General features: G+C 43.2%; 1 protein-coding gene across 3 annotated transcripts in view; it reads left to right on the forward strand.

The window, feature by feature from the left end:
- GRM1 (glutamate metabotropic receptor 1) overlaps positions 1-26,990 on the forward strand; it is a 251,247-nt gene that overhangs the window by 36,449 nt on the left and 187,808 nt on the right. For all 3 annotated transcript variants that reach the window (XM_043543088.1, XM_037894932.2, XM_007056263.3), the window contains exon 3: positions 970-1,219. In XM_043543088.1, the coding sequence (XP_043399023.1) occupies positions 970-1,219 (250 nt within the window). The remainder of the gene's footprint in view (positions 1-969; positions 1,220-26,990) is intronic.

The raw sequence follows: 26,990 nt of genomic DNA on the forward strand, positions 1-26,990 counted from the left end.
AGAGGGTAGTGATGGAGGGTTTGAAAAGGGGCTCCTATGAATGGTATGGCAGGGAGCCCACCCCCCCTTTCTTATAGCCTACCTTCCCCCTCCTATGAGGGGGAGTGTGGATGGTAAGGTCCCAGCAGTGGGTTCGCTTTGGGACCTGGATGGAAAAAGGGGAGGGCTGGTGGAAGCTTCTCTTCTCCCTGCCCCCCTTTCCCATCCACCCCCGGGTAGTTATTGAATGAACATGGGGTTACCTGCACTGTACACTTTTGTCTGCCAGGTAGTTCCAGACATCTAATAATAAAGTTGTGGCCGGATTAAAACCATATCTAGTGTCTCCTGTCCTTCTTTAGCTATAGTTGGATAATAGCAACAGCAGCACTTAACTGATCAACCTGTAAATGAAAAACAGCATTGCTACCTTCATTAATTAGCACATTATAGCGGAGGCAAGTTAAATGTTGGCCTAGAACTGCCACTGGCTGTTAGAGCTGTTTCTCATTTCAGTGTTTATTCCTGTTACTTAAACAGCTGGAGTAGCCAGTGGCACCACCATGACTTCTGCCTTCCTACAACCTCAGAGTATTAACAAAGGAGCTGGTATCCTCATTGTCTTAGTTGACCTTTGTTCCCCTTGCCTCCATCTCTGTCCCTTTCCACGCCTGCTTTCGGCATCCACTATTAATGAAAGTAAGAAAGCAAAAGCCTCCAGTTGCCAAGTTGAATATAATTAAGATAAAGGAAATTCTCATTGCTCCGTGGCATTCCAGTTACATACAGAGTACTGGGTTATAGGCAGAGAATGCAACAGCCTCACTAATCAGTTAATAAAAGAAGAATCTCCTTAGTTCCCCCTAATGTCAACGATACTATTATTAGCTGATGTGAGAAGATTTTTCCCACCACCCCATCCCCTCTTAACAGGCTGTCATATGCTATTGCTGTTGAATTAAAATCAAACTCATAATTTATTTTGTTTAGGAAATTATGGGGAAAGCGGAATGGAAGCCTTCAAAGAGCTGGCTGCCCAAGAAGGCCTGTGCATCGCTCACTCAGACAAGATCTACAGCAATGCTGGGGAAAAGAGCTTTGATCGGCTGCTGCGGAAACTCCGTGAAAGGTTACCCAAGGCCAGGGTTGTGGTTTGTTTCTGTGAGGGAATGACCGTGAGGGGGATCCTCATAGCCATGAGACGCCTTGGAGTGCTTGGGGAGTTTCTGCTAATTGGAAGGTAAGTCTTTGACTCTCATTTCATTGTTCCCTCATGAGGATGCCAGCCCTCCATGCATGGACTGTGTTACTGTGGTTGCCTGTTACCGATATACCTTAATAATAAATTAAGAGGTGACAAGGTGGCAGAGCTGAACCCAGGAAGGGAGTGTAAAGATGTCTTCCTAGTAAATCAGTATAATTTTGAATAGTTTTTTCTGATGTAAATGCTCATGTTTTTATATTTTGTAGATATGGACAACTTGATTGAGTATTGCGGGGGCGGGGGGGGGGATATATTTATGTATGAAGCTTAAAACCTTTGTTGGGAGTGCTGTTTGCACTCGGAATAAAGGCAAGATAATGTGACTAGGAAGCGAGATGTGCAGAGAAATATACTGTCCATTTTAACAATGAATGAGACATTGATCTATACCCTTTTCTAAAGTTACAAAATGATTTTGGTTTCAGAGTAGCAGCTGTGTTAGTCTGTATCCGCAAAAAGAAAAGGAGGACTTGTGGCACCTTAGAGACTAACCAATTTATTTGAGCATAAGCTTTCGTGAGCTAAGAATTTTCTTATCCTTAAAAGGAAGAGCTGGCACTTCTAGTTACATATCTTTATGCTAAGTATTGGATCAACATCCCAGGACACTGATCTTATTTTACACAATCTTTTTTAAACCTAGCATATTTATGATGAGATAACTTAACCATTATAGTAAGTATGTGTGCCTGTTTCATCAATTTTTTTCAGGGTAACAGCTTGAGCATGTGTATATGATATTTAATGTCCTATAGGTATAAGGCAGATCCAGGTCAATACATTAGTTAATGAAGTCAGAGATGCTCTCCACTGGTTCCACATTGTTTGCCTGTGTATTTTAGGTCTTGCATTGAAATCTGATCCTTTCTTAGGTTCGCTCACATGAGGTTTGTCCAAGTTCTCCATTGTGGGTTGTGGTGGTTTTTAGTAGTTCCTACAGTTAAGCCACATTTTGGGGAATGTAATTATTACAAATAAAGTATCCTGGCACACTTTGGTAGAATGCCTCATCTTTCCTCCAAAATCCTCTCCATTTCCTCTGTTCTCTGTCACTGTTCATTGAGTCAGAGATTCAGAAGTCAGAAGATACCATTGTGATCATCTAGTTGGACCTACTATGTAACACAGGTCATAGAACTTTCCCAAAATTCCTAGAGCAGATCTTTTAGACAAATGTCCAGTCCTGATTTAAAAATTGCCAGTGATGAAGAATCCATCACATCCACTGGTAAGTTATTCCAATGATTAGTTACACTCACTTTTAAAAACTTAAGTCTTATTTCCAGTCCAGTTTCAACTTCCAGCTATTGGATTGTGTTATACTTTTGTCTGCTAGACTGAAGAGCCCATTATCAAATATTTGTTCCCCACATAGGTACCTATAGGCTGGGACTAAGTCACTTAACCTTCTCTTTGTTGCGCTAAGGAGTTGTCTATTTAGGCCTATCACTAAAAGGCATGTCTTCTAAGCCTTTATTCATTCTCATGACTCTTCTTTGAACCCTCTCCAATTTGTCAACATCCTTCTTGAATTGTGGATACCAGAATTGGACACAGTATTCCAGCAGTGGTGACGCCACTGCCACATACATAAGTAAAGTAACCTCTCTGTGCCTACTCAAGATTCTCCTACTTGTGCATCCCAGAATTGCATCATCACTTTTGGCCACAGTGTCACACTGGGAGCTTGTGTTCAGCTAATTATCAACCAAAAACCCCAAAACTTTTTCAGTCACTGCTTCCCGAGATAGTCTTCCATCCTGTAACTATGGCCTACATTCTTTGTTTTTAGCCATATTAAAACACACATTGTTTGCTTGACAACACCACCATTCTTCCTGTCACTAAGGCCCATCACTTAATAGCTATCTCTGACTTACTCTCCCTTGCGAAAAAACTCATTCAGGCCTTCTTCAGCTCCTGTCTTGACTACTGCAGCCTCCCCATGTCTGGCTTTTCTGACACGTCCCTTGCCTTGCTCAGGTCTGTTCAAAATATGGCTGCTAAGATCATCTACCTTGTCTGTCACTCTGACCATGTCCTCCTTTGGGAATCTCACCATTAACTCCCTGTTTTCAACCACATCAAGTTTAAGCTTCTGTTGCTTGCCTTCAAGGACTTTCACAACTCTGCCTTTTCTCCACCGTTCCTTTTGCTTGTTTTCTTGTCTGTGAGCATGTTGGAGGAAGGGTTGCATCTTCCTGTGTGTGTGTAAACAGGGCCTACCATGTTGTGGGTGCTACCAGAATAAAAATAAAATAAATTAGTACTAAAAGTGATATGCCTAAGAACTGTACCTATAATTTATTGTACCTCATTTCACATGGCTAGTATTTTCATAGCCTATAATAAAATGTTTCAGATTGTCACAAATGGTACTTAAGATCTGTTTACAGATACAATACAGTGAATCAAATAATCTAAATTTAACAAAATTCGCTTTTGTGTGATACTGTCTCTGGTAGTTCAGTAAACTTGTTTTGCAGCTTTAGACTATTATCTACTATGTTCATGTACTACATCTAGTTGCCACATAACAGACGTTTATAATCTAGTTTTTAATGTCTTTTGTCATATTTCACTGATATGAAGCCTTTAAATTTTGTATTAGAACTTCTACCAGGTAGCATATTTCTATTAAGACCTCCATCCTTAAGGTGTCTGACTATGAAACACTTTCCTCTGTGGCATTATAAGTTTTATTAGAAATTCTCAACTGTTTTGTTTAGTAAATTGGAAATTTCATTGAGAATCATAGTGTGTTTTTATTCAGATTTTCATGTACTTTTAGTTTTCTATATTCCATAAGCTTTGAGTCGTTTTTATTTAAAAAAAAAAGTTGATGGGGTTGATCTTGTAATAAAGCAAACTGGGGATAACTTTACTTAGAGTCTGGATTGTGTCAGGCAGCTGGCTGAGGTAAGAAATATTATAGGGCTCACACCATGCCTCATAAGCACTTACAAAGCTGTAAGAAAATACATTTCTTTGGATTGTCCTAATTAAGTGCTAAAAATGGCAGATCCAGCACCAAGCAGCAAATCATTATTCACAATTAAGTTGCAGTGATACTGCTGTGCCATAAATTTGGGTAGTTTAACACAAATGGGAACAGAGTCACACATTAACATTGCTCTGACACGATATTGGGTGTCTTGCATTCAAATACACAGCTAAGCAAAAACAAAAGCCTTTAAAAAAGCAACTTTAATTGAGAGGAATGGGAGTGAATGTAAAAATCAAAATCTTTGCAGTACTAAGCTAAATGAAGCCCATAATTTATCCACAGAGGCAGGTGCATTGTCAGCCACACAGTGAAAACCTCATAACTCTATCCTGACTCACTATACAAAGAAAACCATTTTTAAGGGACACCTAGTATCACACAAATGCTATCTCTAGCAGTTCAGTAAACCCATTATGCAACTTTAGACTATTATCTACTCTGTTCATGTACTACATCTTGTTGCCACATAACAGATGTTTATAATTGTTCAGTTTTTAATGTCTCTTGTCATCACCTCAAGTTTTGTCTGCAGCTTCACTCTCAAACAGAATGGACTATGAGAAACAGCTTCTCTCTTAATAAACCAAATTCAAGGTATGGGAAAGGTGGTGTTGGGCCAAGCTTGGCTTTCCGTTATACTGATGTAAATCAGGAATAACTCCATTGATGACTTGGGATTTACACAGGTTTTACACATTTGCAAATGAGAGCAAAGCCTGGTCCATTATAAATATTACAAGAAGTTACTTGGTGCCTGTCTGGGGAGGGGACTGGTTCTTTTAGTGAGTTGAGCATAGCCCCATCTGTGCTTAGTTATTGGGCCCTAGGTAATGGATTTGGGCTTGGTCTGGCAGTTCAGCTGGGTGATCAGGATCACCTGATAATAGCCCACATGTGGTACTTCCCCTAAGGGGGAGCCTGCTCCCCCAGTGAGAGATTTGGAGGGAGAAAGTTTTAGGGAAAAAACTATTGAGTCCAGGAAGGGGCTGAAGTAACTGAGAGAGGGGAGGGGGGTACTCATTTTTTTGCCCAACTTGACATTTGAACTGTGATATTATTTTAATAATTCAGACCCCAACCAGGGGTGGTGATGTTGGATAAGTGGCCTGGTTGTAATTTGAGAAACTGAAGGTGGGAAAACTGGAGCCATGTATGATCCTGTTATATTGCCTTGTCTGAAATACTGTTCACGCTTCTGGATAGCTTATTATGGAAAACAGATTACAGAGATGGAGAAGGTAGAATGATAGGCAATCAAAAGAATATAGGGATTTGGTGAAAGTAGCAGTTTAAAATTTTACAATAACTACACCTTATTCAAAAGGAGTAGATGAACAGAGAGCTTATTAATATAGCCTACTTTGGTCCTTTCAGGACCTCTCTTTTCTGTTCTAATCATTTTAAGTATAGTAAGAAAGGGCATAGTACTAAAGAAATTCAGGTGGAGTTTCTTTAATATTAGTTACAATGTGGAATTAATTAAGGTAGCAAGAGAAGCAACTAACAAACTCATCTAATATACTTATGCAGAACTCCTTAGGTCATACATAGTGCTTTGAAAATAAGGCCTTATGAGAATTTTGCAAGGTAGGGGAGTATCATACATATTTTGTAGAGTTGTAAATTGAGGCACAGAGCTCAAGAGACTTGCCAAACTAATGCAAAGTCTTTGCAGGTAATACACTGCCAGTGAAAGTCTGCGTTTAGAAGCAAAAAGTCCTGCCTCCCAGCCCCATGATTTCATCACTAGAAATCATTGCCTCCCCAGAGAAGAGGAAGATTAGATGAATATTTGGAGGTGAAAATGTTGTTCAGTAACTGAAATGTTTCCTAATTTCCTCCTATTCTAAGTGGCCTATCTGTATATTGGGAACTTTAGTGAGTGTATTGGTATTTAAGGATGGGTAGGTGTTTGCTGTGTATGTTCTGAGGTACAGTGCTTTGTAACTTGATGTATAGGAGTGTAGGCACGTCCGGCCGGGGCCGTCACTCTCTGGGGCGGCGGGGAACCAGACCGCCTTGCTACTTCTGTCAGGTGTGTCGGGGAACTAGCCTGCCTGAGCAAAGAGTTCAATAGCAAGGCCCAGGCCCTGGGTCAGGGCAGGGCAACAAACAGTCAGTAGCTCAGGGCCCTCAGGCAGGGGCTGAGCTGAGTTCAATAGCAAACCCAGGCTCCTGGCTCCGAGCGGCCTCGGAGAGGGGGAGACTGTCACCCGCGAGATGGGTGGCAGGGGGGACTCAGGCCCACGCACTCCACTGCATCCCTCCAGAGATACTGGGTCTGGCCAGCGTCCTCTAAGGGGTCACACACCATGGGCTCCTCGGGGTAACTGGCACTCGGTTGGCTTAGCGGCTCCTCTGGGTAACTGGCGAACAGCAAACTTGGCAGCATCTCTGGGCTCGGGCTAGCTTTAGGCATTGGCTGGTATGGCCAGTCCTTGGGTTGGCCGCCAATCGCCGTGGTCTCCCAGCTGGGAGCTCCGCCACATGCGTCTGGCCTCTCTGGTGGCTGTGTTTCAACTGAGCTCTGGGGTCGGGCTTTTATACACCTTGACCTCTGAGGGGCAGGCACCTGGTTTGCTGGCTCCGCCCACTTTGGCGTCTAGAGAGGCTCGTCCCTCTCCGGGGCGGCGGGGAACCAGACCGCCTCACTACAAGGAGTTATGAAATGCCTAGTCCAATGCTCTCTTACATGTGTCACAGCCAGCACTAGAGATTTTTAGGTCAGGACTCGCATCACAATCAACTTCACATGTTGTAAGATCCCATCTCCCAGTGGTTGTTACATAGCTGTGATTTTTAAGTGCTAGAATGGACTCTCCAAGAAACTGGATAACCTGCATTGAGGACAGGACTGGAATCCTCCAACTCCTGAATGCTAATCTTGGCTCGATCGCACATCAGATCATTGGCACTGTACAAGCCTTTTAACCTCTCAGCATCTCTTCTGATTCTAAAATGAGGGTACTTTATTCTATTACCCAGAGGTGTTGGAGTGTGTGAATGAATGAATGAATGTTTGTGCAGTGCTTTAAAAATGCAACTTGTTATGAGTGTTGGTTTTTTGTGATGACAATTTTTCCGTAGAACTAATCACTTTTTTTTAAACTGTATTTCTTTTAAGGTGCTGTATCAGGCAAAATGGCAAAGTAGTGTGTGTCGTACCCTCATTTCACTACGTTTTCCTAAGCAACATAGCATTAGGGCTAGTTCTTGTTACTGTTCACCATAAACTGTGCACATACTTTCTTGATTATCAAATCAATGAGATCCAATCAGAAGGAAGCATCCCAGTTTCAGTGAAATGTCTCCTATTAGTGTAAAACTTCAGACAGAGGATAGGAAAACAGGTTTTGGTGGATGGCATCAGCTGTGAAACTGGCCACTAAATTTAATCAGACATTGATGGTCCAATTTGCCTTCTTGAAGCTATCACAAATTTCAGAGTAACACTGTATGCTAGAGACCCCACTAGCTTCTGTACTGAACAGATTCCAGCAACTGATATCGTGGACCCCACTCCAGTATTGCTTCAAGACAAAGCATGGAAACAAGACTGCACTGATGGAGGAATTCCTCATTGGGGTGGAGCAAGAGAAGACAGGCTGATCTTACCTTGCTTAGCTTGTTATCCATTTTAAACACCATTGACCACAAAGTGCTGCTGATCTGGCAACCTGCCCCAGCAAGAGACAATAGAATTTCATTAACTCTTTTCTTCCTAGCTGGTCTTGAAATCATCCCCCCCACATATTCAGTTCCAGAAAGTGGGCAGGCACAAGCACACCCCCTGCTAAAGGACCCTCTCCCAGCCTGTGGGGAGGATCCACAAGGGCCAGAAACTCAGATAATTACAGGGGACAACGAAAAATATAACAGGGACAAGTGTGAAGGTCAAAGGGTCAAACAAAGGGAACCTGAAGGGGACACCGAGCAGAGAACCCTGGACAGTGCCCAGTGTTCCTCAAAGGTGTCAAGGGAATCATGATGGGCAGCTTCTCCTGCTCAAGAGCTCTAAGGGCGTAATACTGCAACTCCTGCTGGTCATCGTCTAGATGTCACCCGTAGGTCATACTGAGATGACAAGGGCGGCACTTCCAAGAACGTAACATGCAGCTCTATGTATCTTTTCCAGTCAGCTCTGACACCACGCTGTCACAGATATCCGTGTGCATGAAGGCAATTGCAGCCTGAATGAACAACTGGCTCAAACTGAAGAACAAAGTCTAAAATGATGCTACAAAGTAAATGGTTTGGGGAACTGGTGAACACCACTGCCTCCCTCTCACTTGTAGGTATTTGACTTCAGGCAGTTAAACTGCATAGCCTTGGGTCCCTGAACAATCTAATAACTGCTGTCCTGAAAAATGCCTTGCAAATTGTAACCACTACCAGAATGCTTTCTTCCATTTCTGGAGAACCCATTCCTCCCAGATGTGCCTCTTGCCACAGCAGTTCATGCATATGTTACCTGCAGGGTGGGCGGCTACTACTTGCTCTACCTCAGCCTAGGCAAGGCATTCACGAAGGGGCTGCACCTTATACATATGATGGCCTTTCTCCTAAATGAAACAAGCTGAAGGCAATTTGCTGCTGCTTCCCAACCTGCACTGATCCCTATCCACCACTGAATCTACTGTAGGACTCTGCAACTGATTGTCATGGACCTTACAAGTTAGCTCAGAACAAGTGGGAGGTAGATACTTCTCAGCAGCAGCCCTTAGGCTCTCAAACATCCATGCAAAGAAGATTAAGAGCCCTACCCTCACATTCATGTTACACTTGTTACCAAAGCACATCTTAAAGAGGAGGAGCAGAAGCGGCTTCATCATTGTGCTACAAAGTAGCAGTCCTGACTAAACCAAGGTCAGGACGCAGGACTAACTCCTCACAATTACTTGGAGTAGGACAGAGATCTGATTACTCTCTCTTCAGGTCTTGGAGAATTTTTATACTTCTGTGCTTTGGTTGTGGCCTTATTTTTTTCAGAGGTATTGAGCATATAGCTCCTGCTGAATTCAAAAACACTGAAAAAACAGCACTTTAAAAAAGGTTAGCCCTTCATGTATCATTTCCGTAGTGGACTGAATGGGGGAAACAACATTAACATGAGCAGCAGTAGTCATGCTATAAGTAGCAATGTAGTTTGAGATACAGCATCCTCAGAAGCAGACTCTGTAATCCAAACTTCTATATTGTCATGTCCTGGCATTCATGGGGGAAGTAAAGAATTAGATGATGATTAAATAACAGTGGCTGGAAAACATGGAACAAACCTAGAAAAGGCAGGGCCAGGGGCAGCAGAGCTGGTAAATAGGAGGATATTGATTATTTGTCAGACATTGTTTAGAATAGAGGAGTGGTTCATCTGTCACCATCAAGACCCACTTACACAGCATGACTAGTAGTAAGTCTGCCACTGCTGTTGGTTCTCTGAGTTACTGAAGAGACTCTGTGCATCTCCCCTTTTGTGTAGTGTACTTGGATCCAAAGATTAATTTAAATTTCAGGTAAGCCTCTGCACCTGGGGTAGGGGCATATTCAAAGTTAACCCCCAAATCTGTTGAACTCTAACTTCTAGAGAAAGATGCAATATTGGCAGACAGGGAAAGTATTTGAAATAAAGGTAAGACCAAGCCATACTATTTGGATCCATATTTTGAAAACCAAGAAGATGGGCAGTTTTTTGGTTCCAGTGCTAAGTTTAAATTTTAAAGAGCCAGAACCTCAACTGGTGTAAATCGGCATAGGCTCATAGATGTGAGGTATGTCTACACTTGAATTTTTAGTCAATTCTAGCACATGCTAGCTATCACAAGAAGATGCAAATGTCTGTACCATGACACACGAGTTTTATTAGCAAATGCACAAGTGGTACAGTAAAAATGGAAAATTCAAAATATCAAGTAGGGAGATACAGAAATGTATAAATCCCCTTCCTCCTCCCCCCCCCCCCCCAAATAAAAAGTCGAGAGGGCTTAAGTAGGCATCAAAAGTGTTTTTGCGTTCAGTAGCTTTGGGGTCAGCAGTACATCTCCAATAGCTGGTGATGGGACCCTAGATAGGAAGGGCTCTGAGTTATTTCAGAGAATTATTTCCCAGGTGTCTGTCTGGGTTTTGATCACATGCTCAGGGTCTAATGATTACTATATTTGGGGTCAGGAAGGAATTTTCCCCCAGATCAGACTGGCTGAGACCCTGGGCAATTTTCGCCTTTTTCTGCAGCATGGAGCATGGGTCACTTGCAGGTTTAAACTAGTGTAAACAGTGGAAACGCTGTAACTTGAAGTCTTTAAATCATGATTTGAGGACTTCAGTAACTCAGCTAGAGGTTATGTGCCTATTACAGGAGTGGGTGGGTGAGGTTCTGTGGCCTGTGATGTGCAGGAGGTCAGACTAGATGATCATGATGGCCCTTTCTGGCCTTAAATCTATGAATCTCTGAGCATAGTGTCTAAAAAGCTCAGATGGATCAGCACCGGATGAGCAGTCAATCAGGAAGTGTGCGGCATCCTCAACTGCACCTCAGCCACATAGAGGACCATTCCTGAGTTCCAGGATGTGGTCATCTACCACACACCTCTCCACTCTGCATCTGAAATGGTTGAGCTTGCATCAGATGTAGCATGGGGGCAAGAAGCCAGGCAGTCTTTCACCAAGCTGAGTGATGTGGAAGGAGTTCCTTACAAAGGGAGCAGCTTGTTCCCACTCGGCTCGCCACAATGTGACAACGTCTGCCTTTGAGATGGCCAGGAATATAGGCCAGATTGCTCCTTTGGTGAGTCACTTGCCATATCTTTGAAAAGTGGCAGTTGTGGTATTTCCTGGATTTTTGTCAAGGAGGTCCTTTGCTGCAATATAATACCTGATGTTAGGAGTCGGGCTTTTAGAAAGGACTGGTACCACTCAGTGTCTGTCGGTCTCATAGTCCCTGTTTGTTGTCATTTTGAGTCAAATGCACATCAGTTAACTGTGTGTGGGGAGAGTTTACTGTGCTCCTGTGTGGTTATTCTCCAGCTGAATAGCAGAGGCCTAGTGCCAAGCTCTGCAGTGTTCATGCATTAGCTCCCGAAGTTGAGCCTGCAAGCTTATTTAAAAGGCTATTTCTGCTCTTAATCTTCTGGAGCTACTTGTTGTGGTGGTCCTTATAGTAAAGTGTATGAGCTAGAGTTATTCCTATATATACTGCTTTTGGGTCATATGCCAGTTCTCCATTTGAGCAGATGTTGAGCAATGCTGCTATGTTCTCATAGTGCACCCTGTGAGTACCATCTGAGTGAAACTAAACAGTAGAATGAATCTGGATTCCAGTTATAAGGGTACTGGAGTAGTAGTCATTGGTTCTTCACTCTCCATTCTTTAGCTCAATGTCAAGGGGCTGTCAGCTGCAAAGCACTCTGTAATAGAGAGTCTCATGGGGTGGACATGGGGTCTCCAAGAAAAGCATTTCTTGCCAGTAGTCTGACACTATGAAGCTATTACACTGTTAACAATCTTCATGGAAAAAATGGCACAGCTGTTCATGTGAAAGCTGACGTTAATGATGTGGAGGGTCTATCAACTTCTTTGCCTCATTGTGATGTTGATAGAATCAGTCCATTTAAAGCTGTGAATGTTTGTAAACCACCTGATGAAGCCTGGGACACCCCACCTCTATGAATACTTCAACATCCATCCCAGGTTGGGAACCTCAACAGACCCCACACTTCATGGGCCTACAAAAAATTGAACAAAAATGGTCTGGATCTTACAGCCTTGGTTCTTGTAAGTGATACAGGATTAAACATGACAAAGAACAAATTACTGTTGTCTTTCTACTTAACGTATTAACACATGTAGGAACATGACTAAAAATTAAAGTGTAGAGCTATATATACCCTCCAATAGAGCTACACTGAATAACACCCACTGAGTGTTTATCTTCATTGTGCGTGCAATGTAGTCAAGGCACTTCCACAGTACCATGGTGATGAACATGTGGTTTTTTTTGTTTTGTTTTTTTAAGACTGTCTAATACAGCTTAAGCCTTAGTGTTGCCTGATCTATTGATTGTGTATTAATTAAGTTTATTACTTAAGAATTCCCAGTTAACACTCTGAGTTTCTCATCCCAAGATCAGGCATAGTATTATTAGAATTGTAAACCCTGACATGCATGGTTGTAACACAATTACAGAAGGCTTTTCCTAAGTTTGAGTAAGTTTTATTAACTAAGTTTGCAGTGTTACATACAATCCAACCCAGAAAGGTAGAAATAACACAGAATGACCATCTGAGCATCCATGTACTCAAACCATTCCTTGCAGAACAACTTGAAGTATTTGCTGTTTTTTCTTCCTCCGTCTCATTTTCCTCATCACCATCACTAGTGTTTGTCATCCTAACATCTCCCAAGTGTTACATACCCAAGGCACGCAGGCCAGGATGCAACTTTTATAATGTGTTACTATGCCTAAGACATATGGAGTAGGAGTTTCATCCCCTCTTCCTTTGCATTTCCTCACCTTATTGATGTTGGGTTGCCATTCTCCCATAGATTGCTAATCTGTTTACCTCAAGATTATTAGCATATATGTCCATTATTTACCATGGTATTCTTGTGGAAGGAACATCAACAGATGTCCAAACTTAAAATATCCTAAGCTGCTATAACCTAGCATCTTGTGGTTACCTGTCAGCAGTTCACCTATCACAACATGCTATTTTGTGCTATTGGGTCATGGCTAGCTTATGATCTAGGGTCAGTTTTGGTGAGCTGCTCATACGAAGGCTTTTTGGGCCTTTTAGGGTGACCAAATGTCCTGTTGTTAAAGGGACAGTCCCGTAATTAAGCCCTCCTGCAGGTGTCTGCCTTTTTATTAAAAACGGGCAAATTGTCCCATATTTTCCATCTCTTTCCCCCCATCAGTGGTAGTGGGTCCTGCTGCTGGTCAGATCCCTTCTCGCACCAGTGGTGAGTGGGGTGGTCCAGTGGCCAATGATGGGGGCAGGTGTGCAAAGCTGGTGGTGGGGTAAAGATGCAGAAGGTGGGGCCAGCTGTTGTCCCAGCTGGTCCGTCAGTGCAGCCCACACTGTGTGCTGGCTCTCGGCCAGAAGGGCCTCGTCCCATTTCTGGCTGCATGCTGTGAGCTGCCGTGGCTGGTGAGTGTGGGCAGGCGACAGCCAGTTATGTGTCGTCTCTGCTGCCCAGTCATCAGCCCTTTATGTGCTCCCCTCTCACTGTCCTCTCCCTGCTTTTCTGCTTTGCCACCCCACCCCTCCACCAGCCCTGCTGCTCCTCCCCCACTCCCCCAGGGGGGTGCGTCCTGCTACCAGTGCGGTGTGGAGAACCAGCTTCTGGTCGGAGCGCTCAGCTCACCAACAGCCTGGCTGCCAGGCTCCTTCCTTCTCTCACTGCCTCTGGCTGGGCTGGCACCCCAGGAAAGCCCCAGACCCTCTGGCCTGGGGAGCTGGCCAACAAGAGCCGAGCCCTGCATGTGCCAAAGCCCCACACAGCACTGGCATGGGGAAGCCTCTCTGCCCCTCAGCTAAGCTCTGGATTGATGGATGGGGGGGGAAGTGATTTCCAGTCTATTCATGCCCCGACCCTGCAGGCTCCAGAGCAGCCCCCAGGGCAGGGGCTTAGCACTTCCCTCCCCCATCCTGGGTCCTGCCCCCAGGGAGCATGGGGCTGCTTCATGCCCTAGGCACCTTTCCCTGCTGAGCCACCTCTCTGGCCATGTTCGTGGAAGCCCCTGCAGTCAGGTTCCTTGAGCCCTGGTGCTCAGTGCATCTTTAGGGCTTAACCCCTTCCTGCCTGCACCTAGCAGGAGGTGGCTGGGTTATGTCGGTGGCCAGCAGTAGCCTGGAGGTGTTAGTTGCATTTTGACACTATGCAGCCAGGAAGGCACAAGCTGCTTCCAGCCATGCCACGGGAGCGGGAGGTGGGGGAAATGAGTTCTGAAAAGACATGGGCCGGATCATCCCTTCCTCCTCCCCTGCGGCTGGAAGCAGCTCCCATCCCTTCACTCCCACCAAGTGCCAAAATGCTGCTGCTGGCCACATTCTGGTGTGAACCCTGACAAATCGGGGGAGGGGGAGAGTGACCTTGTGTGGGCCCCCTCAGGTATTGCCTCGGGAAGACATGGCACCAGGTAGTCAGGAGAGGTGGGTCCGTCGTGGGGGCCCAGCCAGGCATGGAGAGTGGAGAGCCTGGGCAGGAAGGGTTGGGTCGGTTGGTCACACCCATCCCAGCAGGGCGGAGGTGGAGTGGGGTGGGTCGTGGGGCTGAGTGGGGGTTGAACACCACTGGGGAAAGGAGGAAGCCCTTGCCTGTGCTGGCCATTGTCCAAGATCAGATATTACGTTAGATGGATTGGTCTGACCCAGTATGGCCATTTTTGCATGATGCCAGTGGTAGTTCTGAGAAATGGGTGAGGGTTCTGTGGAAGGCATGATGCTTTAGAATTGTCTTAATGGAAAAAAGATGCCATTCTACAGGGAGAAGAGGTCCATGTTTGTGCAATGATATCCAACAAAATGTTGTTCCCTGTTTGCTATTCCAGAAACGTATTTATATTCAAACTTGCCCCTGAAATAAATGCAGGAGAGCTCAATGACTGCATGTTTTCTGTGAACATTTGAATTGCCTGATATCAGACAGTACTGTATGTAGTTAACTTACACTTATTATCACAGCCACGTTTCTCATGTCTGCCTGGCTTCTGTAGAAAACAGCAGCTGAGGCTATTGCTACTAAGCTAGAAAAATATGCTGTACGCTTGTTGTGAATGAATCACAGTGAGTGATGCTGCTTCAGTCTCTAATAAATTATGTAAAGATGCCTGGACATTTGGCAGAGCTGTCCTTTTATGGGGGTTTTCGGCCTTACATCTTCAAGTGACTAAAGGCCTGTTTTTTCCACATTTTGGCTTCAAGGGGATTTAAGTAAGGCCCTTATCCCATGAATTTTGGACCCAATACTGCATATTGTGCTTTGTGGTGGTATTTTGGCACTCAAACAGAAATGCTAACTTGGTTCTAGGGAGACAAAGTGGGTGAGGTAATATATTTTATTGGACTAACCTCTATTAGCGAGAGAGACGCTTTTGGGCTTACACAGGGTTCTTCTTCAGGTCTATAAGTGTGAAAGCTTGTCTCTCTAACCAGCTGAAGTTGGTCCAGTTCTAGTCTATTAAGAGATGAGCAATCTTTCCTGCAAAATAAAAGGCATCTTAAACTCAAACTGGTTAATTTAAAACAGACCAATAGAGCAACCTTTTTATAAAATGTACATGAAAGCGAATTCTGTCTAGTATTGCACCACATGAATATCTTTCCAGCGAGCAGGAGCGGAACCACATCATCATGGTCTTGCTCCATGTCTCCAAAACAGTTTGGTGTAGTGGAGAGATAACAGGGACCACCTATCATCAAATGCATAAAGGCAGCCTACAGTTCCAGCAACATGCAGCAAGGTGGTTCCTAGCATGGCTCCAGTCAGACATATGGCTCTGGGATACTGCCCCTGAAATGTTAGCACTGACACTGCATACCAAAAAGAGGCACTGTGGATGCAGGTGTATGCCTAGTACACAGTGTAGACTCATGCCCAGCAAGGCATATGTGGTTACTCAGAGTGGGTACAGGGTACTTGCTCTAGCAGTACATGGACGTGTAACTGTCTCCACTAATAAGTGTAGATATACCCTTACAGTGACTTTTAATCACTAGGAATCCATTTGGATTGATGCCATAGGATTCTGTATCTCAATTAGAGATGGACAAGAAAAAGTTTTTCCTATCATATGAATTTTTTTAAGATTTTGAAAAAAAATTTCTTGACCCAAATTGGGATGAAAAGTCAATCTCAAATTTTTCTGGGACAAAAAAATCTGAACAGTTTTTTTTGATTCAGGACTGTTGAAATGTTTTAATAACTTTGAAAATTTTCAGTTATGTTTCAACCATTTTTATTTATTTTTTTTTACTGTAATTAGCTTAGAGTTTGAAATAAAAAGTTGTCTTGAACCAGAAAGCTGTAATTTTTTGTTTAGAAGTAGTCAAAACAAAATGCCATGACAACTTCAAAACTTTTTCAAAAATATGTTGAGTCAAAAAAACTCTGAAAATGATCATTTTCTGCAAAATGTTTAGGTTTCTGACTAATTGGCATTTTCCAAAAAAAGTTTCATTGAAAAATTCCTGACCAGCTCTAATCCCACCCCAGCGATCTGTCCAGTTCCTGCATACATTAGATACATTCCACTTCAGTCCTCTATCGTCTGCATTTTATTTTGTTCATCTCCCAAAAAGGAGGCAACCTAAAGGGAAAGTTTGTTTAGAACTCTTGAAATCCATTACTGCCTCATTACTGACCTGCCACTTATTTCAGATGGCTTTAAATAGTGTTCATTATTCATTGCAAGTTCTTTGATTATAGGATCATTTTCCACGTTGGTGATTTGGTTATGTTTAGTTATGTCTGTATGGGAGCATGCTTTAATTTCTCCTCTTCGTCATATTCTCTTCATAGATTCGGGAAGGGCACTTTTTGGTTAGAAAGAGAAATGCACAACTGTTATTAAACACAACAACAAAAGCGGCTGGGATTGTTTTTCTATTTCTACTCAGTAAAACTGAATTGTCTGGTCCCATTCTTGAGATCATGGGAGAAAGGAGGCACTTGTATGTTAGCTTGACCATTAGACGAATGACACAATAGATAGAATTTAAATACTGCAGTGTACAGGAATGATAACGCTTGAGTTTGATTCGAGTTGTTATTTCTGCTGACATCTTGTAGCAGGTTGCATCACTGTGAGATGCTATATTAGTTCTGCTGAAAACGTTTATATTTCATTTATTCTCTGCAAATGCTCCTTTCTCTGCTGCCTTAGACATCTCTGTTGCAGTTATACTAATACATCTGTCACATGCTCTCCCTTTCTGATATACTGGAATTGTCTTCATCAATCATTTCCCTTTGTATGTGTTCCCACTTGCCTCCTGACCGTGCCTGATGATTAGAATATTGGCCTTTCCAGCACTTGTTACCACTACAGTGAAATATTTTTCTGCTATATTTAAACATTTTATTGTAGTCAAAAGCACTCAGTGTTGGCCTAAGTGTCCTCCCCGTGAAGTCAATGGGAGTTTTACCATTGACTTCAGTGGGAGCAGAGAGAGGCCAGCACTAAGTTCAAAAATCCTATCCAAACTCCTGAGGGGAGGTAACAACAAATGAATTTGATTGACTCGTCCCCTTCCACTCCACCATATTGTTTAGATCTACTTTCTTCATCTGAGATGTACCTTCTTGTCCTGTTCTAGACATCGTCTTCTGAGTTTGTGGCTGAACAAGCCCTAACGTTTATGGATGACGGATCTTGTTCTTGGTTGTAGAAATAAAGTTTAAAGTGTGTCTGTACTCAGAAAAATGGTTATGTGAAAATGGCACCTTCTTCAGATTCTTTGTTCGCTGGGTGCCTTCAGGTCATAACTGCTTGCTTCGGTGGCAAAATCAAGCTTTTTAAAATCACCATATTAGGCTTGAAGTGCTTTGAAGAATGCCCACCGCATCAACAAAATTGCCAACTAAATTTTAATGGCAAGAACTTTATTGCAGGTAGCACAGGTGCTGACTCTGTGTGTGCTCCAGGGCTCAAGCACCCACCAAAAAAAAAAAAAAAAAAATAGAGGGTGCTCAGCACCCATAAGCCACCAATAGGTGGTAGGAGCATGTAGGTGGTGCACAGTGAAACCAGAAGGTGGAAAGCACAAACTGGCAAAAACAAAAGTCAGCACCTGTGGCAGGCGCTGATGTGAAGGACAAAAAACAGGAGAGTTTTAAATCCCAGGCTGAATTTGGGGGCTGGCAGTTAGAGAAGTGATCTTCTAAATTGCAGACTAAGCAAATCAGAAATGGAGTCATTGTGAGGAAACAAATACGGAGGCTTATAACTTCATTTTTAAAGAGTCACTTTTCTGACTAAGTGCCCTTTAAGACCTAATTGTTTTTCATGTTCTCCAGCTTGGGTGGCTCTTGGAGCAGTGATATTGTGTGTGCGTGCAGGAGTGAGAGACCGAGAGAGAGTGAGTCTGTGGCACCCAAATTTCACTGAATTAAAGATATTAAAACTTTTCTGAATGTCCATCCTGGTGTTGTGAAGTCAAAACTTCAGTCTTTTATTGTGCTAATCCATCTTTATGTATTTGGGTAAAGGGAGGAAAAGGGAAGTGCTTTCCAGGGTCACACTGTGTGTGTACTAATGAAGTCTGAAATACATTTTCACTGTTTGAAATAGAATCCCTTAGAAAGGTGGATTTCTAATTGAAATGAATGTGATGGCAGAGGTGTGTTTATTTTAGTTAACATAGTAATAATATTGGGACAGTTCTATTTGTCGTCCACATGAGTGACAAGTAGCTATCTAGATATTTCAGAGTAACTAAGTATAATGTCAGCTGATTGATAGGTAGACATTAAAACATAGCAAAGATACCACAGTTCTTAATGTGTAATGCTAAGGTTGATTTACAATAGAACACCTGTGGTACAAAATTAGATGTGTTAAACTGCATGCATACCAAATGAATTCATCTCAGCACTGCGATAACAGTGAATATGAAATGAACCCTGAATGAGGATGAAGAGCTTGAACTATTCACAAGCACTTTGCCACCTTTTATTACAATCTCTCTCTGATAGGAGCTGCACTGAGAATAGCAATATCTGAGGCATTGTATAACAAAGTCCTCCCAAGAACTTGATCCTCCGACTATGACTAATTTCAGTTTCACCATTACCATTTCTGAACACTTTATAGATCAAAAGTGTACACTAAAATAACAGCCCCACCTGCTCTTCCAGTGAAGGTCAGCAGCAGAAAGATGCAGTCAGAATTTAAAAGGGGGAAAATACAAAGGGAAGTGAAAAGAAGGAAAGAGGTGATTAGGGAAAGAAGACACAAGATGCAATGTAGCAGAAAAGAAAGGGATGAGGATATAGGGAGGGATGAATTAGAAACAAAGAAGTAACTGGGCAAGTGCATAAAGAGGAAACAAAATAAGGGATAGATTCCAGAAGCCAGAGAACTATGGAGAATTATTATTTGTTCTGTGAGCCAAATAGGGGCATATGCTCTGGTTGGATTAATTCATCTGCAGTCTTAACTCTTTGCCCATGTACCTATGTCTCTTGAAATATTTCTAGGGTTGCGTTGGGCGCAGGGTCTGTCTTTTTGTTTGCTGTCTAGCACAGTGGGGCCCTGGTTGAGGACTGAGGCTCTTAGGCACTATGGCAATATAAATAAAAGAGGGCTAGATTTCCCCTAAACTGGCTCCGGGAGGTATGAATTTCACCTCCTTGACCAGATGTCATAGGCAAGAACATATGCCTTGGACTGAAGTCCATCCACAAAGCAAAGTGGAAAAACCAAAGAGAGAGAGAGAGAGACTCCTTGCAGCCTTTGGGTTAGCTTGTAGCCTTATATGCTGTCTGAGAGTGTGTAGGGGCAGTAAAGATGATGCACTGTTCTCCAGGCTAGCTGTAGTACAAAGTGCTGTGGCTTTTCTGAGCCCGGATAAGGCTCCCATTTCAGCCCTTTGAGGCAGCACAGAAATCAGGTATCACAAAGGTGATGTCAAACCAATTTTATTCCCTTTTCTCCAGGCCTGGACCACTGAGTGTCAGAGCACAGGATCTAGCCCTTAGTCTTTTAAAGACAGAATACATTTTCCTTGGGTCCAAGTCCTTGAACTGGAGAAAATGGCAGACTGATTTCAGTCAGTCTAATACCCAGGGCACATATACTCCATGATTTTATGGCTGTGGAGCTCGGTGCTGAATACACCCCATGCTGCAGAATTGTGTTCCAAAAATCCAAACGTAACTATTTCACTGAAGACTAGTTTAGCAGATACATCCAACAAATGTACTTATCCCATAGTTCCAAACCACTTTCTATGCCTTCACAGGCCTCAAAAGCTCTCTGTGCCCCCTGCCGATCATTCCAGAAACCCAGGTTTCTACTCATGGCGACTTCTGAAATGCAATTTATATACTGACAATGCACCAATCTGCAGCATATTGAAAACTGAAATAACGAGGACAGTGTAAAATAAATTGCAGTAATCAGAATAAATAATGCCACAACTATTGTGCTAATTGTTATTCGCTTTTGTATTTAACTTAATAAAAACCTTCTTTTATTAATTTAAATGAAACTGCTACAGAATTTCCAATCTGAGTGGCACAGAAACAAGGGAGTTTTGCCATGGAATTTAGGTCCAGATTGCCGCGGAGTACACCTGCTCTTGCTTGTAGCCCTTTTATAAAGTCCAGGTCCTATGGACTTCGGGGCAGTGCACATGGGAGCCAAATGGTGGGAAACAGGCAGAAAGTGAGGCTCAGGATTAAGAGGTTGTGCAGATAGGGAAGGCAACAATGCAGTACTTAGCACACTATGTAGCTGCCTCAACACAGGAGCTCAGAGCTGTGTAGCTGTGGGGGAATAGTCTGTAAATGAGTCCAGGTGCAGGTCTCTCTTGGCTGAAGAAACACCCTCACAACTGGTCAGTTCAGTCTGTAGTTTAGAAGTGTTCTTGGATTCCTCATTGATGCTAAGCTCTTATACAGCAGCAGCTTATACAGAGCAATACCGTCTATCATCTTCAGTTGGCTAGTAAACTGTCCCATACTGGCAGATTACGACCTGACCTCAGTTTTACATGCCTTCGTCATCTCCTATGTGGACCACAGCAGTGCAGGATAACTGAGCATGAAGCCTTCGGCCCTTAGGAAACTCCAGCTAGTCCAGAGCACTACAACCAATCTCCTCAACAGCAAAGGCTACTGTGATCACATCAGGTCCATCCCCCAGTCTCTACACTGGCTTCCCATAGAATATCAAGCCAACTTCAAGATCTCAGTCCTTATCTTCAAGGTGCTCAATGGCCTGGGCCCAAGATATCTAAAAGATCGCCTAAAGCCCCAGGATGAAGATCAAGGTTGACAAGCTCCTCTGGCACAATGGCATTTTTTTTCTTCCATAAATTTAAATCTTGTCTGTGCAATAGACAGTTCCTAGGGCCCGGTCTAAGATGGTAGCATGAACACCCATAGAAATGAAGGCCCATCGCAAACCTCACCATCTTCTGTTCTGCATGGAAGGTGCACATCTTTGACCTGCCTTCTCCAACATACACCTATAGCAACATACACATTTTAAAAAAAAAATCCCCTCCCTCCCCCCACCCGATAAACAAACCCCATCAAAATAAAACACTTCATGGCACACACAATTCTCCCTTGAGGGTGAGGATGGGAGACTGAACAAACTACACGCAATAGATGTTGGTCATGTCACTTAATGCACCACTGGAAGATACTCAGTTACTACGGTGATGAGGGCAGTCTAAGAATCTATACAAAATAAAATAAATACAGCCGTTCAATGCAGGGTGATACACTTTCAGGGGAGCAGAAATTACAGTGCCGCTCTCATTCTATAGGCCTTGCCAACACTGTCACTTTACAGCGCTGCAACTTTCTTGCTCAGGGGTGTGAAACACCCCCTCCTCCCGAGTGCTGCAAGTTTCAGTGCTGTAAAGTGGCAGTGTAGACAGTGCCCCAGCACTGGGAGGCGCATTCCCAGCACTGGTTGCTACGCCCCTCGTGGGGGTGGGTTTCTTTCAGCGCTGGGAGAGCTCTCTCCCAGCGCTGGTGCCGCGACAACACAGCTAGCGAAAACACAAGTTACTGTTCCCTGAGTGGTCATTCCTCCTCCAGGGATTTCTGCGCTATTGAGGAGGTATAGCTGCACCCATGAAAGTGCACCTGCTGCCGCGGGGCTGTGGTGGAGTGTGAATGGGCTGAGATCTGTGGGATATAGCCCCGTTTGTTTCTGAAAGCGTCCGCCGTCTGCGACGCCTGGCTGTCCTTCCCCCTGGCCTTTTCACTCTGCCATTGGTCCCGCCTGTCAAGGAACAGCACCCTAGAAAAGGGTGTACAGTCCTGAGGGGCAATGTTCTCTTTCCCAGGTGATTTTGTGTGGGAAGGAAATCAAATGATCTGAAGTCATGTGACTCCCCAAACTTCTCCCTTTGTATTCATTTATCTGTAGTTGTAGCTCTTGACAGGGTCTTCCTTTTGGTTCCTGAATTTTGTTTCATTGCCCACCCCTTCTCGTTCTTCTTTCTGTTTTTTTTTTTCATTAGCATTTTATTAATCTTGGGCTCTGCCATAATAAACAAGGACCAACCCCATTGTGCTAGGCACTGACCAAACACAGAGTAGCAAGCTGTCCCTGCTCCAAAGAGTTTACAATCTAAATAGACAAGACATACAGGCAGGTCGTGGCGAGGGATATAATGCACAAGCAGAGTGAACAATGTGAATGCAGCAAACTGCTTGTTCGCTGGGGGCCGGTGGGGTTAGTTAGTAGGGGATAAACTAAATGGAAAGAAAAGAGAAGGGCAAAGAGACATTGAAGGGAAGGGAGGTGTGGGGGATAGGGGCTGGGTTGAAGAGGCTAGGAGGGTGAGCAAAGCTGACAAGATGAGACTGAGGGAGCAAGAGGCAGAGGGTTGGCGCAAACAACCAGTCAGCACGGGGCAGTTTTAGTGAAAACTGTAGAAAGTTCTGTGACTATGCAAACGTCCCTGCTTTGGCTGCCTTGCCAGCTGGCTGGGTCCTCTCTGCAATTTTTCCCAAGGCCACATGGCAGGAGGAGGAAGTGCACCATTTGGGTCCTAATTTCCCCAGAGTGTGTCTATGTATGGGAAGGCAAGTATCTTCCCTGCACAGTTCTGGCACTGCGGGAAGGGCTGGCACTGGCTTCTCTGGCTGATTTCTTTCCCTTTTTTATACCTCCTTACACCATCTTTTTTTCCTTTTATTCTTTTCTCTTCCCCCATCATTCATTTTTCTCGCTATTATTATAATATTTTATTTAATATTTATGTTCTGACAGCACTACGTCTCCTTCTTCTCTCTCTAGCTTCACTCCTATTCCCGAAAGCCCTCTGACTAGCCTCATTTTGTATTCCTCATTGACTTACTGCCCAGTTCTGTAAAAATTATGGCCACTGTCTGCACTGCAGAAATCCATGGAGACTGTTGGTAGGCAAAATTGATACCTTCTGTTTGTGTACTCAGTGCTGTATATCCCATTGGTGCTGAGTGACCTGAAACAGGTAAGGGAGCTCTTAACCTGCTCACTGGAGCTTCCAGTGCTATAAAATAGTCTTTGCATGGGCTTCTGACCTTTGAAAGCTGGGTGTTGAGTTTGCTGAATTTACCGGGGGGAGGGATACTCAGTGGTTTGAGCATTGGCCTGCTAAACGCAGGGTTGTGAGTTCAATCCTTAAGGGGGCCATTTAGGGATCTGGGGCAAAAATTCGGGATTGGTCCTGGGTTGGACTAGATGACCTCCTGTGGTCCCTTCTGACCCTGATATTCTATGATTCTATGATAGTCTATGAATTTTGAGCCGTAGTTATTTGAGCTGAAAATCTATTCCATTTCTTAGATTTCAAAATGTAGTCTAAATCTCTTCAGAGTAGTTATTAAATACTTTATTTGAAAATTAGAGTAAAATACTGAGTGACACTGGGGAGAAAAAGGTGCTAACGGGTGCCTTAATTTCAAAGACTAGGAATCTTTTGCATCATGTTTTAGAGTTAGGGTCTGACTTCCAATGATTTCTCCACCCCATATCTGACATTGATATATGCTCAGCAATTATGTTTGGAGTTGGACAGCAAAAACTGAAGGTTTTGGACTACTAGCGATCAATGTATCTTTCTCATAGCCAATGCATTTAGGCTTACAGTCCATCAGGCTGTGACAAGAGCTCAGGGGGTTGCTAGATACACTGACTTAGTATTTCAGTCAGTTTCTTCCCCTAATCCAACAGTGAACTTTTGACCCAAGACCTGAAATAAATAATACAAAAGTACACCACCCAGAGATATGAACAGAGCACATTTAGAAATTGACAAGAGTTGTCAGTTGCTCACCAGTCATGCCACAATCTAATATTTTAAAGGCAAGAGACAGAATGATTTTAGGGTTAGGAAAATCTGTTTACTTTGGCACCAGCTGTTCTCAAACAAGCTACTCATGGTTAATTCCATGGTCTTTCATATGTAGTCCATTAAAACTGGATCTCAAAAGCAGTAACAATGCAGAAAAATGACAATCCCTCAGTAACTTATTTGAGGATTAAAAAACAAACAAACGAGGAGTACTTGTGGCACCTTAGAGACTAACAAATTTATTTTGTATGAGGATCTGTTTCTCAAGGTGAAGAACTCTCACACCCCTATGCAGCAAAACACTTAAGCATGTGCATAAAGTAACTACAGAAGATTATTTTGGAAAATATCTGTCTATTGTATTTTGCTACACAGAACATTGAGGGTGTATTAGTGATTTACATTATGCGGTGTCGAGGCAATAGATGCTACCAGATATACTGCTCACTTCTTGAAGGTACTCATTGTGTTTTGTAGATACAAAGTACTTTGGGAAGAGAGAGGGACTGGCAGGGAGAGGAGTATAGGCATTAAGAAAAGCCGTATTGTGAGTGAAGAAAGTGTGTGTGCGTGCGTGCGCATGTGCTCCAACAAAAAACTCATTAACAACTATTTAAGGTTGCTTCAGTGCAACATCCACCCAACCCCTTAAAAGTAAGGAATTGTCCATTTAAGGGATTCTCCTTTATCATGTCTCAATCTCAACACTTCATATTCTCCACACTCACTACTGAACTTTGCCCCTTTATAACTAAGTGCCATATCCTACCTTTACAGAAACACAGTCTGCACGCCAAATTCATCACACTTACACTGGAACACACAACTTTTCCTTTGACCTCAGCAACATGAAGATACGTTCTTCAGGCATTTCCCATACTGGTTAATTTTGCATTCTGTTATGTGTATGTGAGGGAGGATGAGGTCAGAGTTAAGATTTGTGTTCCACTGTAAATTAGCTACTTCAATGGGTAGAGGCTGGGGATCCTCAACGGGTGTTAGCTCTGGAGCAGACCTCAGACCTGCAGGCTGTGGTGCTCTTGTTGAAGCTCAAGGCACCAGAGCAGGATCTTTGTGGGACCGGTGAAACCCTGGGCCACATGAAGTTGGTCTGAACTTTCTTTGGCTATAGGTGAACGCTGTGCTCCTCATAGGAACAATGGGAATCTCCCATTTTCAAAGGTATAAAGCTCCAGAAGGATTTCTAGCCACCAGGCCTTCAACCTGCCACAGGTTTTGAATATTGCACCTTCTTCTAATTACCTTTTTTAGGTGGAAACCACATTTTGGGGGAAGGTGGAGGGGAAAAAGAAATGCACATCTGAAAGTTCTTGATGTTTGTTTCTGTTGACTTTTTAAATTTAAGGTTTGAAGCAGCTCTAAGGTTTTGAATATTTGAACATGGTATGCAGTGTTGTAGTAGCCGTGTCGGTCCCAGAATATTAGAGACATAAGGTGGGTGAAGTTATATCTTTTATTGGACCAACTTCTGTTGGTGAGGGAGACAAGTTTTTTTGAGCTTACACAGAGTTCTTCTTCAGGCTTGGGAAAAGTACTCAGAGTGCCACAGCTAAATACAAGGAGGAACAGATTGTTTAGCATAAGTAGTTAACACTTATTCCAAGGGACCATTCAAGGTGAAATGTCCATTAACACCCCTCCAGTCATAAGGGGGAAAAGTCAGCGGGGAGGGGTTAGTGGGTTACAGATTTCTGTAATAAGCCATAAATCCAGTGTCTCTGTTCAATCCACAATTTTTAGTGTCTAGCAAACTGAAGAATTTAAGCTCCTCAGCTCATCTTTTGAAAGTGTTGCTCAGGTTTCCTTTGAGGATGAGGACTGATAGAGTGATCACTTTGTGAAAAGTAAAGGGGTACTTGTGGCACCTTAGAGACTAACCAATTTATTTGAGCATAAGCTTCCGTGAGCTACAGCTCACTTCATCGGATGCAAATGAAAAGTGTTCATTCACAGGTGATCAGGTGTTTTTGTCTTTTATCATTTTTCCTATGTGAGTTCAGTCGAGAGTCTAGTGATTAATTTCACCCACAAAGTTGTTGTTGGGGCATTTACTGCACTGGATCAGGTATACCACATGGGGCTATATCAATATTGTATTTTGGACATTGTGATAACATCTGGATTTATGATTTGGCGTACAGGCTATGTCAGGAGTGGTCTGTATATTTGTTGTAACACAAAATTGGCTTGGCTTTTTTGTCAACAAATATGACATGAGCATACAGTTCAAATTATCTGACATATACATTTAGTATTTACATTACATCTGTACACTTAAAATAGAACTGATTTCCTGAATATATTGCTTGTCTTGGAAAGCTAGATGACGTGTATTCATAGATACTAAAGTCAGAAGGGACCATTATGATCATCTAGTCTGACCTCCTGCACAATGCAGGCCACAGAATTTCACCCACCCACTCCTGCGAAAAACCTCTCACCTATGTCTGAGCTATTGAAGTCCTCAAATCATGGTTTAAAGACTTCAAGGAGCAGAGAATCCTTCAGCAAGTGACCCGTGCCCCATGCTACAGAGGAAGGCGAAAAACCTCCAGGGCCTTTTCCAACCTGCCCTGGAGGAAAATTCCTTCCCGACCCCAAATATGGTGATCAGCTAAACCCTGAGCATATGGGCAAGATTCACCAGCCAGATACTACAGAAAATTCTTTTCTGGGTAACTCAGATTCCACCCTATCTATT

Source organism: Chelonia mydas, chromosome 3 (assembly GCF_015237465.2).
Source record: "Chelonia mydas isolate rCheMyd1 chromosome 3, rCheMyd1.pri.v2, whole genome shotgun sequence".
Taxonomy (NCBI): domain Eukaryota; kingdom Metazoa; phylum Chordata; order Testudines; family Cheloniidae; genus Chelonia; species Chelonia mydas.